At 36.5% G+C, this 15,417-nt stretch overlaps 1 protein-coding gene across 1 annotated transcript in view; it reads right to left on the bottom strand.

Moving 5' to 3' along the window:
- Nucleotides 1-14,966, bottom strand: part of TDRD1 (tudor domain containing 1) — a gene marked incomplete at both ends in the record, with an annotated part of 18,853 nt that extends 3,887 nt beyond the window's left edge. Inside the window, 15 exon segments of the mRNA XM_010080698.1 lie at nucleotides 261-482; nucleotides 796-963; nucleotides 2,081-2,191; nucleotides 2,440-2,556; nucleotides 2,985-3,230; nucleotides 4,221-4,391; nucleotides 4,571-4,681; nucleotides 5,822-5,944; nucleotides 6,919-7,167; nucleotides 8,587-8,757; nucleotides 10,180-10,287; nucleotides 11,470-11,649; nucleotides 12,058-12,141; nucleotides 13,632-13,803; nucleotides 14,820-14,966. Of these exon segments, the coding sequence (XP_010079000.1) occupies nucleotides 261-482; nucleotides 796-963; nucleotides 2,081-2,191; nucleotides 2,440-2,556; nucleotides 2,985-3,230; nucleotides 4,221-4,391; nucleotides 4,571-4,681; nucleotides 5,822-5,944; nucleotides 6,919-7,167; nucleotides 8,587-8,757; nucleotides 10,180-10,287; nucleotides 11,470-11,649; nucleotides 12,058-12,141; nucleotides 13,632-13,803; nucleotides 14,820-14,966 (2,380 nt within the window).
- Nucleotides 14,967-15,417: the final 451 nt, after the last annotated feature.

Raw genomic sequence — 15,417 nt, 5'->3', positions numbered from 1 at the left:
GTGGATGCCCCATCCCTGGAAGTGTTCAAGGCCAGGCTGGATGAGGCTTTGAGCAACCTGATCTAGTGGGAGGTGTCCCTGCCCATGGCAGGGGGGTTGGAACTCAATGACCTTTAAGGTCCTTTCCAACCCAAACCATTTCATGATTCTATGTAGAATTCTCTAAGATTTTTAGAAAGAAGAATCACTTATGCATTCCACATTCCCAGAGTTCTTCAAATTAAGGTTAAATTAAGAATAAATTAATTTAAAGTAAGTACCTTGATGTTCAATATGCAAGTCTTCAGCCTTGCAGGAGCTGACCAAACCTTCCATTACCAGTTTGTCAGCTACATTCAGATTACCATTTTCACAAAGTTTTTCCACCATTACTAAATTAACATTTCCATTAATCCCTTTCACTGTAATTGTGATGCATTGATTCAATACCGTTTCTATGAACTTGTCAAGTAATAAAGAAGACCACTCAGCTTTCTCAATTCCTGCAAAAAATACAGTACGATCAATTTTGTTCTATGAAGAATTCCTTTATGATGACTTGAATCTTACAAATAATGCTATCACCATTTTTGAAAATATGATGCTAAATTTTGCTAATATAAATAGCTTAGATTCTACAGATAATTAACTGGAAACATACTTTCTAAAACTGCTCTCACAGTATTAACCAGGATACTATTTCAGCAGGTTATCATGTTGTTTGTCAGTATTAAGGAATGAACACTATTATCAGGATAGATACAGATCTAATGATGTTCAGGGATTATAGGAGCTGGGGTTTTTGAGTTCTTTTACCTGCAAGGGAACACATAATTGTCTGAAAAGGCAGCTTTAAGTAGGAATCAGTGATTGGCAGCACCTTTGAAACTGGCAATGTTTCTGTGTTCCCATAGTCTGCATATAGTACTTTCACTTCAGACTGACAAACATTTAGAACAAGAGCTCTGTACCAACGGCCATCACCTGAAGAGATTGGGACAAGAAGAATCACATGTGAAGTTTACCATCTTATAAACACAGCTTATCCCAAAAACAAGAATCTGTATTTTTCCAGGAATTTTTACTCTGGTATATACGAAAGGCCACTTCACAAGAAGCAAGCCCACAGAACAAGGGAATAGTTTCTGGTTGCTGTATTCATAAAGATTTAAGCGTTGCTTTCAGAATTTTACAAATAAGATTTTTACTACAATAGTGTTTTAAGCACGTCTGCACACTGTACTTCTACCTCTTTGCTTTTGTTTGCCAATGCACAGTCCTTCTCTAAACATAACCAAAATTTAAAAGAAAAAAAATAATCTCTTGTCAATTATCCTGAAGAGCCATCAACAAAAAAAAAAGGAAGTTAAAAAACAACTGTCAAACACTCAAGCGTACTCTTGTAGTTTGTCTAGTATTTAATTCATCTACCCTGTTTTCCATGAGCTGCTATCTGATCTACCACCCAAATTCATTTTCAGCACTTGGCCAGATCTCCTGTAACAATCCAAATGGAGTCAACATTTAATATTTATGAGTCAAGGCTACTTTATTTTTTAAATATCAAGCTAATATATCAGCAGAGTATCCCCTCTTGACAAACACGAAACTAAAAAATTAATTTCCTCTCACTGTTAAGAATGGTTTTGATTTGAACTAACAGTTCACTATGCATGGACAGCTTGTTAGGCTAACAAGGCTGAATGATCAGTTGTCATAGCCAGTGTCACCACCTCATGCTCACACAAAGCAACACCACCACAACACCCAGGCACCCCCAAACCAGACGTGCACTACTGCTTTGTCATGAATTTCATGACCTTGTGACTCAGGGCAGCAAACATTTCAGTTTAAACAGTAGCTGTCTGTTCTTTCCTCTTAAAGCTCCATACATTTTCAGGGCACAACCTATTCTTTATTTTCTCTCCTGGACTGTCATATCGTTTCTCTGCCCTAAAGATACAGACAGGCTATCTTGTAACAGAATCGAGGTATCTGTAAGCACTTTAAAGTTGCTGGTTTTCCTTTTTCTAAAGCATAGATGAAAGTTGTGGTTTACACTGGTCAAGGAAATGTAAGAACAAACAAATGATTGCCTCACCTGAAAACTTGGCACAACAGGCTTCACCCACTTTTGGTTTGAAGGTTCGGTTCTTAAGAGATCTACAATAGCCTTGTAGGTCAATCAACAGCTTCTGTAGCTTCTCTTGATCTACAGAAAAGAATAGACTTGATAACTAACCACATTTGGGTATACTTACTTGCTTTTAAGCTCCTCCACTTACTTTTAAGCTCCTCTGCTCCCACCTTGGGCATTTTTATATTTTATATTTTTATATTTTTCTACTGCCCAAGCTACATTTCCATGTGGTTCAGTTCACTATAAACATTCATTTTGTAAACTATCTTGCAGCAGTGACTTCTTACTGTTTATTAGGAACAGAGAACACTTCTTCTTACCTTTAGTTGGAACTAGTACAGCGTAGAACAAGTCTAGGCTTACAACTGTTGTTACACAGACCCATACGGTTTCACCTATAGCCAATGCAATTGGCTTCCAACACCGAAGTGAGGTTTCTAATAGAAAGAGTAAGAAAATGCAGTGTACCACTTTCCTCCAAGCACATACATAAGTATTCTGTTACAGAATATATTTTTGAATTTTAGCGATAACTGCACGTCTTCACTTCAAGAAGAGACTCTAAACCAAGATAATTCTCGCTTAATTTGCTGTGGGAAAGGTTTCAGTCATAGCAAATTTGTAACACTCTACTACCCAATATTCAAATAGCAATAATTTAAGGCATACTGAGTGATTTTTATCTCTTTCTCTTTTTGTCTATAATGCCACCTGCAGGGCAGCTTGTGTTTAACTGTAAAAACTGACAATATAATCAAAACTATGCATGTTTATTATTAACTATACTTAAACAGGAAGATCCTGGTTAAAGGTTGAAATATTGAAAATTCTTGTTCAATCTAAAAGTTAATATTCATTTAATTACCTTTTTTGTCAACAGACTTGTTTGGAAACTTATTTTTATCTTGTAGAACTTCCTTTACAGCCAATTTTTCAGAAGTTAATATCTCATTGATCACTTTTGGATGACCTGTAGAATTGTCAATAAGCTCTACACCTGCCCCTTCTTTGGAAAGGGAAGTTACTCTGGCTTGAAGCTTTATCCCTGCAGTGTACATATGAAATCTTGCTGTAGCTTCTGGAATCCATTGGCTATTACCAGGCTTTATACCTAGGAAGTAGGAGAACTTGTTCAAAATATCTCCATTAAGTGACTTTCTTCAACATTATATTTTCCTTAAAGGAATTCCTTTTTTCTTTTTATAAAGCACAATTTGAAATACCAAGGCTACTTTTACTACCTTGGAGACACACATTGTACTTCATCCTATTAACTGGTCTCCCTCTTCCTCCTTTCTGCTAAAAGAATACATTTCCTCAGGACTCCCAAGCTTTGTTTTCTACATTTTATGATATTCTACCAGGTAAATCCTTGTGCCTTAGCACAAACAACACTGTTAAGCCTGTTTATGAATCAGTTTAATACACCCCTTTTATCAAAGTAGCAGAAAAAGTGTGAGTGTTTTTGAATTTTTTCCCCATTTCCACATTTTTTATTTTTAAACCAAGCAGACTACATTAGAAAGAAAGAATAATTCTGCAGAATTTGGAGTGATTTGGTGTGGAAATGGAAGACACAGAGAATTGGTAGAAGACTGAGAAAAAGCAGCATGGTGCCAAACTGCAGGAATCAAATGAAACATCCCTACAGAGAACTGAAAGGCCAGCTTGCTTCATAAAAACAGATGACCTCCTTTGCCTGCAAAAATTTAGAGAAATAATTAAGCTGCACAAAAGCATATTTACTCCTAGCAAGGCAGCAACCAATAGCTAGTAAGCACTACAGATGAAGCAGAACTAAACAACTTCCCTTTGACTGGTAAATCAGTAAGTAACCTCCATGCAGATCATTCTACAACACTGTCAGGAGGTCAGGGAAGAGCCACATTCTGTTAAATGCCACAATTTCCAGATGTTTAAAACAGAAGTTTATTATTTAAAAAAAAAACCCTAAAACAAAACACACCCACAAAAACAACAACAAAAACCCCAAACAACAGAGCTCTGTGAAGTACATCCTGTCATCACCTCCTTCCCTCAAAGCAGCAAGTCTCTAAATGCAATAGTGCTTAGAAGAGAAAGAATCAGTAAGAAGACCCACCTGAGAGCCAGCATTTAATTCCTTGGAATGGAAGTTTTAGGAATGAGGATGAGATGTGCCGTATTTTATCCAGTGGTACTTCCTCAACATTTCCATAGTCCACAAAGCATACTTTAACAGTTCCATGTGAGGTAACATCTTGCACCAAAGCACGGTACCAATTGCCATCATCTAATTTTAAAAATTTAAAAAAAAAATTACTTCACATGTTTAGGAAGTTTACCAGCATTTATTTTTTAGTAAATAAATCCAATTCTTTTCTATCCTTTACCAATGCAGACTATCAGATACACAATTTTATTTTTCTCCTTTATGTTCACCATTTAAAAATATTTCAGTCTGTTACTTACCAGAGAAAAAAGCACAGCAAGGTTCTCCATTCTTGGGTTTAAAAGCATTTGGTGGAGTTTTCTGACAGTATTCAGACAATGATTTGTTAAGTAAGTTTAGAGCAACTAACTCTGAAAATTAGAAAGAAAAGAGATTAATGAAATAAGCTGACTTGAACTTTATCAATACTGTTCACTACATAGCTTACTTATAAAAAATTTCATGGGAGATTTTTGTGAATTTTGGAATTTCATTTAAAAAAAGAACTGACGACTGTGAGTGAACTATTTAACTTACTATACAGACTTATTAGCAGGAAGAGGCAAAACGGCTGATATTTGCTGACAGATTAGTTCAGTATGATAGCAAAATGACCAGTAATTCTTCCTACTAATCCAACAAGCACTCTCCACTCCAAAATCTAAAGTGCATTTTACAGCCAGATAACACCATGGAAATTATCTAGTTCAGCCATTGCATATAATGAATGATGATGGATCTCATCCTGCTAGCTTATTTATTTTTTTAGATTAAGTCCTTTAGCCTGTTCTATAATATAATTTTTAGGGAAGAATTCAGTCATGTTTTAAAGGCAATAAGCTATGAAAAATCTGTACTATCCCTAGATAAGTCAAGGAATAAAACTTCCCTCACTTTTTAAGATCTGCCCTATATTTTCAGTTTGAATGCAGTTAGCTTCCACTTCCAGCCACTGAATTTCATCATGCTCTTTCTAGTAGGTTAAAAAGACAGTGGTTACCAGAAGTCTTCATACATTCAGATAGAAGAACGAGATCTTTTTTGAGCTTATCCAAGAGCAAGTCAACTCTCAAAAACTCTGGTTTCTCATTTTCATGTTATTTTATCTCTTTTGAATCTTTTTAAGTTTTTATAAATTGGAACAGTAAGGAGTACCAGAAGAGAGCTCCAGTAAACATTGTATGGTCCCAGCAAACAGTTCTTTTACTTGCTATCTTCTGTTTAGGTATCCTTTGCCTAGGTTACGGTAGCTCTTATCACTTTTCTCTACATTCTTAGATTAAATGTTACTCAACTGCTTACCTTCAAAATTTTCAGTTTTCAATCTCAGAATCTTTACGTACCATCATCCAATTTCTTCATCATTCTACTGGTACTCTTAGATACAAAAAGCTCAGAGGTAAGCCTTGGTGCTATAAGCTCACTTGAAACATTAGCACATGAAAATGATAATAAAGGGCAAATCAGGAAGCAAAGAAACTAGCAGAAAGAAAAAAGCTGAATAAACTTACCACTGTTATTTGAAATCTGGCAGTAGAATTCTCCAGGACTGTACAGCACACACACTAGAACATCTACAGTTTGTTCAAGAGTTAATTTACTCCACTTGCAAATTCTTTTGTTTGTTGCATCCTCTAGAGAGGAAACTAGAGAGGAAAGAGAAGAGAAGAGAAACTTAGAGGAAGGAAGAGAAATTAAAATAAGTTTTACAGGAAAAAAATTTACAAATCCTGAACACTCATTTGTGTCCTTGAATTTCATGTTATAAATAATCCAACAAACTAATTCTCAGTGACAGTCTCTTTGCAGAATAAAAGCAAGTAAAAAAAAAAAGTGCCAGTTGCTTCATGCATTAAGGCTGCCCTTCACAGTGTAAGCAACTGCCACATACCTACTGGAAGTGACAAAGCAGAGTCTGCATATTTTGAAGAATAAGCTCAAAGTAGTAGAAGCTGGTTGAATTTTCCACTCCAGAAGGAAGAAAGATTGACCAAAAAAAAACCCAACAAATGGCTCAAAAAGATACAGTTTTACCAAAGGATGGAAAAGAGTTGCTTAGCATGCTTTATATGAGAGAAGCTAGGAATCTTCCCACAATACACAGAAATCTGACATAAAATTCACAAGTCTTTCACATTGAAGCTTTGGTCACTTAATGAAAAAAGGCCCTTTAGGCATAGCCCTGAAGTGGTACAGGCTACTGCAGTCAAACAAATTTTCAAGGACTAAATATGTGGGTTTATGTGTAAAATATAGGACAATGAAGAAGGAAGTACTATTTGAGCTAGAGGACAAGGGCATAAGACAAGCAGGTACTAACTAGTCACAGTTTCCAGCTGAAGTGGGATGTAAGACTTCTAGCCAGAGAAAGTGTAATACTAGTATCATCTTCCAAAAGTAAGCAATTGCAACTTTGTTATGGATGCACACACACATATATATACCCATACAGACACACAAGCAAACACACAATTTCTTCATGGCAAAGTTGCCATGGCTAAACAGAGCAGTGAAGGTTGAGTTCATGAGCCAGACTGGAAAGTTCTTAGAGTTAAGAACTTGCATTCTTTGTACCTACAGTAGTAGGATTTTTTTTGCTCTTACTCACCATTTGCTTGCTTGACATCACTCATTCTGATTGCTGGTAGGGCCATCCTTGACTCCTCAGCTGCACAGCCTTTCTCTATGAGAAGGCTCGATATATTTATTACTGGTGTAACTGATGCATCTACAAGCTCCACCATAGATCTACAGCTATCTTTATCCACTACTTTTACTGTGAACACTTTGTCTTTCACCAGTTGTTTCATGAAAGAAATAGCTTTTGAGGTCCAGGCTCCTAATGGTGGCTTTACACCTAAAAAGTCACATAATATAGAAAGGTTTTGAGGACAATCCAAGTCTCAACAGTATGTGGAAAGGTACAACACCACTGCTCAAAACAATACATTAAGTAGCAGATACACCAAGTAACTCACCTCCGTTCCTCACACTTTTAACAAGACTCCAAACACAATTATTTAGTTTCTGAACTTTTGTAGAACTTGGATTTAACAAAGATCTGCACAGAACATGTACAACTAGTCTCTTACACAAAAAGAAGCATAAATTCAGATTTAATACCTTCTTAGTGTGAAATTCCATTCTTTAATCCATTCTGAGTGTGAAATTCTTTGGGTGTCATTAATACAATCTATATTTTTGTACAACATTAACCAGCTCTCAGCTAATATATGTGCTACTACAAGCTTCTTCCTCCTTAAATGCCTACTATTTGTGCTACTAGATTTATTTCTAAAATGCAAGTTATAGCCATAACTTAATAGTAACAGATTGGCAGAAGGTATCTTCCAGAAAGATATATTTTGTGAAGCAGCAATCCTTGACTCTAATCAGGAAACATCTTATCTGATCATTTTGTGTCCATGTTTTGTTTAAAACCTTTGTTAGTCCAAGAACACTCATTAGCAGCTATAGGTATCATGATTTGCCCCAGAAATAGATTTCTCTAGGTCACATTCCATATGCATTGGTTCCATCTCTACATACAAGGGAAGCATTGTTTTATGTTTTCCTCCAAAGTACAAAGATAGAATGCTGCTCTGACCTTTGCCAAAAAAATTGAAAAGCAGGTTAAATATCAAGTATCGTAAAGGAAGGATAGACATCAAGTATTGTAAAGGAAGGGCACTGAACCAAAGGGGTTACTATCTTGCACAGTGATGGGAACAAACAGAAAATATAAACAATTTCCAACAGCAGGTTAAACAAGCACATCAAAAACAACAGATTATGATCCTGGCTTGAGACAGAAGGACGAACTAGGAACCATCAAAGTCCTTTCCAACTTGACAGATTTCACAAGCCTATGAAGAGGAGTCTACCCGAAGTTTCACTAGGTTTGCTCCAGGGATGGGGGACAGATACAGTTCTGAACTTTAGAAGGAAACTTCGCCTTCCCCTGCAGTGTTAGAACTGCAACAGATTTCAGAATTCCACAAATCCAGTATGTGACTGAATTTTGCTTAGAACAAAAGCATATGCAAAACCTAACAGGTCTGTTAATACTAAACATACAACTGCAGGTCACCAGTACACTAGGAAAGATGTGTTACATTTTGTAGATATGCCACAACAATTAACAAATCTGGAAATTACGCTTACGGTTACCTCCACCCTTCCTCATATCTCAACATAAAATAAAGATGTAATTGTTATCTAACCCCACTTACTTTGCCTCTACACAGTTTGAAACAGCTTATCATTTACTTCATACCTGCCAAGGCACATCTTATGGCTTGGGCTGGCAAGTCAGTTAATCTTGGAATCATAGGATGAAGTCTAGTCAGCGGAAGAACTTCAACATTACCATAATCTATATAGCCTGCCACAACAGTATCTTCAGAAGCATATGATATAACAGCAGCACGATACCAAAGGTTGTCTTCTAGAAAGGAACACACAGATGTTCATTGTACTTTCTTTTAACTTCTGAGAACAGAATTATTTTTTGGGCATACCGATATAAAAATACAATGTCAATTTCAACATAAAACAGCAGCATTACAGTTCACACAAACTTTCACAAAACCCTTATGGATGCAAAATCTACCATCATCACCTCTCATATGAGTTGAGTGTTGCAAACTCATTCTTTCCATAAAGACATTTCCCTCTGTCCCCAATACATATTGCAACAAAGAATTGACTACATTTTGTGGATTTAGCAAACCGTATTTCAGCTGACCACAATCACATGCAATTCAAAGGCGACACAAAAGATCTAATAATTTAAGTATTTTGATTCAATTAAAATATCTGAGAAACAGAAATACAAGCTTACACAAGTTTATCAAGACATTCAGCTTGTTCAGTACTGAACTGATAGCTTTCCCTAGCTAGGCACCCAAAACCAGTGCCCATTCAAATGCCAAGCCAGCTTATTGGCAGTACTAGCTTTTTCTGAGTGTGCAAAAAAGCATTTATTTCAGATTATCTGTTCAGTCCCACAGCTAATTTATTCAAAGCAGCAAAACCACAGGAAATGGAAAGAAATAAGTGACCAAGAATGTTTATCAACCACATAAAGAAGTTATAGCAGCAACATTTCTGACCAGAAAAAAAGGCACAAGAACAGCAATGCGTGGAGTTTTTTTCTTGTTAAAAGCTGGATGAAAAGGAGAATGATCTGTGAGGAAAGAGATCAATCTTTACCCTGCTGCACTTAGGTAAACAGGACTTCAGATTCTAATAAATAAAAGGTATTTCTTTCATAGAGACTTATCAATTCCTAGCACAAAACATTGTTTTATGCAGAATACTAGGCTACGTTTAGGCAAGATTCAATTTTGTCAGGAGACTTGTAGAAATTTGACATCAGTGATAATTGACAGGTGGAAACTAAGTTATTAACATACAATTCAGGACTATCAGGTCTTGGCTAAATAACATTTTGATAAGTCTATCAGAGCAGTATCATTACATATAATGCCATTTCTTCTGTCCCTTTTTGGGGTCTAAAATTCCAAGTCTATATTTATTTCCAGCCACAGAAATAGTGCTCACCAACATATAAAAATACAGATTTCTTCATGGTCTCTTAAAAATCTTTATACAAAAATGAACCTAGTGCTAAGAGTTTTCTCAATGAAGGGACCATTTTACGGTCTTTTTTTAAACTAGTATTTTATGGATGTCATCATTTGCTATTAATTTTTTAAAATCAATACCAAATGTTTCCAGAGCTAAAACCAGACACAAATAAAAAACCCTATATGAAACATTTCTAAATGTAATTATAAAATGAGTTTATTTTTGTAACAAATTAAAGTGACATAAATTAAGAGCCATAATTTCACTCCATTTTTACCTGTGAACTGGGCACAACACACATCTCCAGCAGCAGGATGGAAAGCTGGACTACTGGGAGATTTGTCACAGTGTTCATTAAGAGACACTTGAAGCTCAGCAAGTTGACCTGATATTAAAATATATAGGTTTTGGAATACTGTCTTGTCATTATTACAAAAGTACATAAATCTTAAGTTCAAAGCATGGAAGAACATCTTGTAGTACAATGGAGATTATTTCACATAATGTTTAACATAATACCAAAACAGTGATGAGACTAGGACTCTTCAATCTGTAAGACAGAAGAGAATCCTCACATGAATCAGAGAAATCACAGTGGTAAAGAGAACAGACAGGGAAAATCAGATGCTGACTTTTTCAATGCAGGAACAAAACCAAAGCCAGTAGGAATTGAAACCAAGCTAGTGGAGGCAACTAGAAAGTAAGGAAGAGACCTGTTCAAACAGGCAGATGACAACTGTCATTTCTTGCCGAAGGACACACGATGCTATGAGTCTACCTAGAATTGAAAGGCTGCATAAGCACCTAGAAACCTTCTTTTGAGGGTTAGGAGATGCATCAGATGACATCAGCTGCAAAACCCCATTTAGCTGAAAAAAACAAATGCTGGCTCTCCCAGCACTAGGAGGATGCATCCCGCAAACCTACTCGGCTCTTATTCTCCCCCAGATAACTGTTTACGGGCACAGTGGGAGATGCACCAAAAACCCCTGCAGCCTAACACTCTGACTCTAGTGTTACTCAGGTGTTACATTTTACTTTATCAGAAGACACCAAAGCAGGGTTGGGCACTATTACTTGGCCTTCTCATACTCGGATATTCTCGCCATACTATGTAACAAAGAAGTTCAGTCCACAAACCCAGCCTATAAGGAAACCCTTCCCTCCAGAGGTAAAGCAACAAGGCATTATAGAAATAAAGTCATCAGAAACTCATGTGCATTTATGCAACATGTGAGAGAACATATTTAACACTAAATATTTGTGATACAAATTTACTTCAGACTGCTAAAATCCATGCTGCACCATCCTTCTCCTTTGCGCTACTCAGACTCCCCACAAATTATCACCTTACAGGTTAATAAAGCAATATTAAAAGCTAATGCTGCCAACAATATCCTCTACACCACCATGGCTCTTAACGGACTGAGGCACAGCCTAAAGCTACAGGGAGTCACCATTTCAGGTTAGACTACAAGACCAGGAACACCTCCCTCCAGCCACTCTCTACTGAAGAGAAGAATGCCATACTAGGTACCTTACATCCCATTTTCAATGCATCACTTACGGGCACTGTTTATCTGCTGACAGAAGAAGGTTTCTGGATCTTGAACACAGGTGACCACTCCAGAAAACGCATCTCCGATACATACAGAGACACACTCTGCAACCAAATTACCACACTGAAGAGATTTTTCTTCATCTTCAGGTATTTTTTCTTTACTTCCCTTAGAATGGTTTTCTGACACTGTACATAAAAAAAGTTACTGATCAAAAGCTAGACGACTTTGAAAAGTGCAACCTCATCAGCCAGGATTCAGAGACCTAAAAATTGTGCTAAATTAAACTACAAAATTTAAATATGCTGAAGCAGTTTATTCTTTTTTGCTGACTCCTTGGACTTTGAAGGCTACTGTCATATTATCCATGAAATTAATGCTCACATAATCATCACTAAACAAATACTTTTTACTATTAAAAAGCACATGTGCTGCTGTCACTAGTGAACTGAAGGAACCTTCACTGGCCAGTGTTTTTAAGTAGGAGGTGATGGTAGTGAACAGCTAGAGTATCTACTACATTCATACAACACAGGAGGACCAAAAATTCCCCAAGTCTTTTTGTCTCTAGTAAGAGGTTTGATTTGCTTTCTTACCTCTTGGAGAGTCCCCTCCTTTGACATTACTCCCTGGACTTAAATCATACCTCATTTCTAAAGGTACTTTACCTAGGCAGTCTCCTAAAATACAGATGTAAGAAAGTTATTTGCTGTACAAATTATTACTAATTTAGTTTCACTTCAGAACCATCTTCTGAGCCTGACCTATATCCTTATCACAAGGTATGTTCTACTTCTGCTCTTGTTGAGCACTTAATATACTTAGAAAGCAATACAAAAGTAGTTTCAGAGTAACTCAATTACTTGAGTTTTTCTGAAGACATTCACAGCTCCAAGATTCTTAGACTAAATAAAACAAAGCAGTAACAATCAACATTTACTCCTAGTCACTGAAGACTGCTAGCTAAAAAACTGATTACAGCTTTTCAGACACAAGGAATTATAACTTACTTCCATATTTACAACACTGAGTATGCAATGAGATACCAAGATTTACAAAGAAGTCTTGACATATTCCTTTTCCAATGCATGAAGCAGCATTCCAAGCTTTCAATATGATTATTTTCAACTGAAAACCTGAATGCATGCAACATTTCATGAATGCAGTGATATTTTTGCAATCTTCTCTCCAAGAGGTTGGCAAGTTATATTGTTTTGCTGTAAAGCAACCAAATATGACATATGCCAAGCACAATCCTGAATCAGTTGCTTTTACACAGGACTAAGCTGAACCATAACTTTATAGACTGCAGGGACTATGACATGGAAATAGGCTTCCTACACAAGGAATTCTATCTAGCAAGCTAAAAGGATTACCCATCACTTCCTTCAAAGTTTCTATGGGCTGCATACCAATGAAAATACTACGCTCTTAGCACTATATTGTTCTTGCTCTGCAGCCAGAAAAAAAATCCAAACAAAATAGCCCTTCCAGTAATGACAACAGGCACACCTTCTGTGTATTGATCTGGTTCCACAATCAAAGCTACCCCCCTCAGCTCAACTGAAAATCAGAATTCAGACTCCTCAAAGCTCAGGTACTCTGCTTGTCTCTATCTTCTGAGGCTTGCCAAGTTAGAAATGTAAACATGCCTGGAGTTCTCCGACTAGATACAACAATATCCAGTAGTTGCGCTTTCTTTGGGATTTTTTTTTAGTGAGCAGGTATGAAATATAACAAAAGCTGCTTAAATCCTTAGCAGAACTAGAAATTGATGCTATCATTTTTACAGAGTTAAAAATGTACGAAATAAAAGGAACAACGTGACCCCAAATTCGCATGCATCTATTAAAACAAAAATAAGATAATCTAGAAAATGCAGAATTTATAACAATTCAACTGGAAAAGTAACCTTACTAAAATTTAAGGTTATAAAGCATAACAAGGTATTTCAGGTACAGACATTTTCAAATGACCTCTATGTGGAAAGTAAAAGAAAATTAAACAAAAAAAAAAAACAAGGGGCAGGTTGGGAGAGTCACAAGAGGGATGAGAGCAAAAAAAAAAGTACCTCTTTTAAAAATATCAGCAGGGGGGAGGAAAGTGCACATGAAAGACTTACAAATTGTGTTTGGATTTTCCCCCCCCACACACACTACCAAGTACTTACCAACATCTGGAAGAACAACATCTACAGCAAAATTCAACATCATTTCCTCCTGTAGTATGTCAACAACAGTTACTGAACAGTGCTTTCCCATGAGCTGGGAAGAAAAGCTGGTGATGCCTCCATTCCATCCTTTTTGTTTTGGATCATAATTAGCAAAGGAACACTTAATGGCCTAGAAAGAATTATAATTAGAACAAGAGGGGATAGGGGGTTGTTTGCTCTGTAGAAAGAGTGAGTAAACAATTAAGGCCCTCAGAAATACTATCTTGCATATAAAAGTTAAAGCTGCTGTTGGAATTTGAAGTGCTATCAATTCAACTAACTTCTTCACAAGACAGTTAAGAATTAGGAAATTAGCTTCAAACTGTGAACTACATTTCCTCTGATTCTCCCACTACTTATGCTGTCTTATTTAAGGCCTGGTTGTATCACACATAACATCTGACCACAGGTGCATGTCTAACTTGTGCTCAGCAGACACTGCGGGCTTTAAGTCAAGATTCAGCCAGCTCTCAAAATCTTGTATGGACCCAGCAGAGAGTCAACAAGCTATGGAAAGACTATTCCAATAGCAGCTAGTCATAGTTGCCCTGGGTTCAAAGAATGCTTCTCTATTCTTCTTTGTGCATAGGTAAGCATACTAGTTTAACTCACAGATTAAAGCTAGACCATCTATTTTGAAAGGGAAGACGTTCACATAGTCTGACAATGAACTCAGACCAACAGCTGTCTTTACTCCAAAATTTGCCCGAACTACAAGCAATTTCTCACTACTCCATGAGAACAGATTAAAGTATGCAGGGGGAATGTTTCCCCTGCTGTCTTCTAGTGTATAAGGGACATGCAGACCTAACCACCCTGCAGGTTTTGGTTGGGGTATTTTTTTGTGATTTTGGGGGTCTGTTTGTTTGTTTTGTGTTTGGTTTTGTTTGGTTTTTTTAAAATCATCTCAGAACCCAAGAATTCTGAGATTAGGAAGAAAAAAGCCAAGCAGCCATCCTCATTCCTATGAAAGAACTAGGAAACATTTCAGAAGGTGAACTTAGTGTAACATAGCAGTTTTTATGCATCACTTTCACTGAACACAGAATACTGTGATAATGACAGTTACACTGAGACACAAGTTACACTAATTTCAGAACTATTCATTTAAAATATCTCAGCTGCTGTTAGGAAAATAGAACTCACACATGGAGGAAGCAACAGTTCAATGTCATTGTGTAGAGCTTTAATCCACGAAAGTGGAATATTTTCTTCATATCCATAATCTATATAGAACACTTGTGCTTTCTTCTGCAACACATCCACATTTTTTATCAATGTTCTATTCCAGGTCTGTGTAGGAATAAAAGATAATCTTAGTAAGAACACAACATATTTTGCTTTATTTAATCAGGTTTACGAACAAAGGCACTAACCAGTTCTGAAGCAACTCAAATCAACACAACTCACTGTGTGTTGACTGCTGTGAAGATAAAATTATATTCTTATGGATATTGGCTACTGTACAGTAAATCAAGAATCTGATAACAATGGAGAAGAAAGGGGGAAGAAACTAAAAAAAGGTGTGGGAAGGGAAACAGGAACTAGATGTGTCTATAGAAATGCAATCAGATAAGTCAGGTAAGAAATGAAGTAAAAATAACTTCCTTAATTAAGCAGAGTCATATTCCAAACTGTTCTAATTAGTTTAAATTTGCTAAGAACACACACAGCCTTCAAGCAACAGAATGACAAACAGCACCTACAGGGCTCAAGTACATAAACACATAGAAGTAGACTTTTT

Source organism: Pterocles gutturalis, unplaced genomic scaffold, assembly GCF_000699245.1.
Source record: "Pterocles gutturalis isolate BGI_N339 unplaced genomic scaffold, ASM69924v1 scaffold31399, whole genome shotgun sequence".
In the NCBI taxonomy this organism is placed as follows: domain Eukaryota; kingdom Metazoa; phylum Chordata; class Aves; order Pterocliformes; family Pteroclidae; genus Pterocles; species Pterocles gutturalis.
Note: the sequence above shows the minus strand (reverse complement) of the source record. Positions and strands in the feature narration are given on the sequence as shown.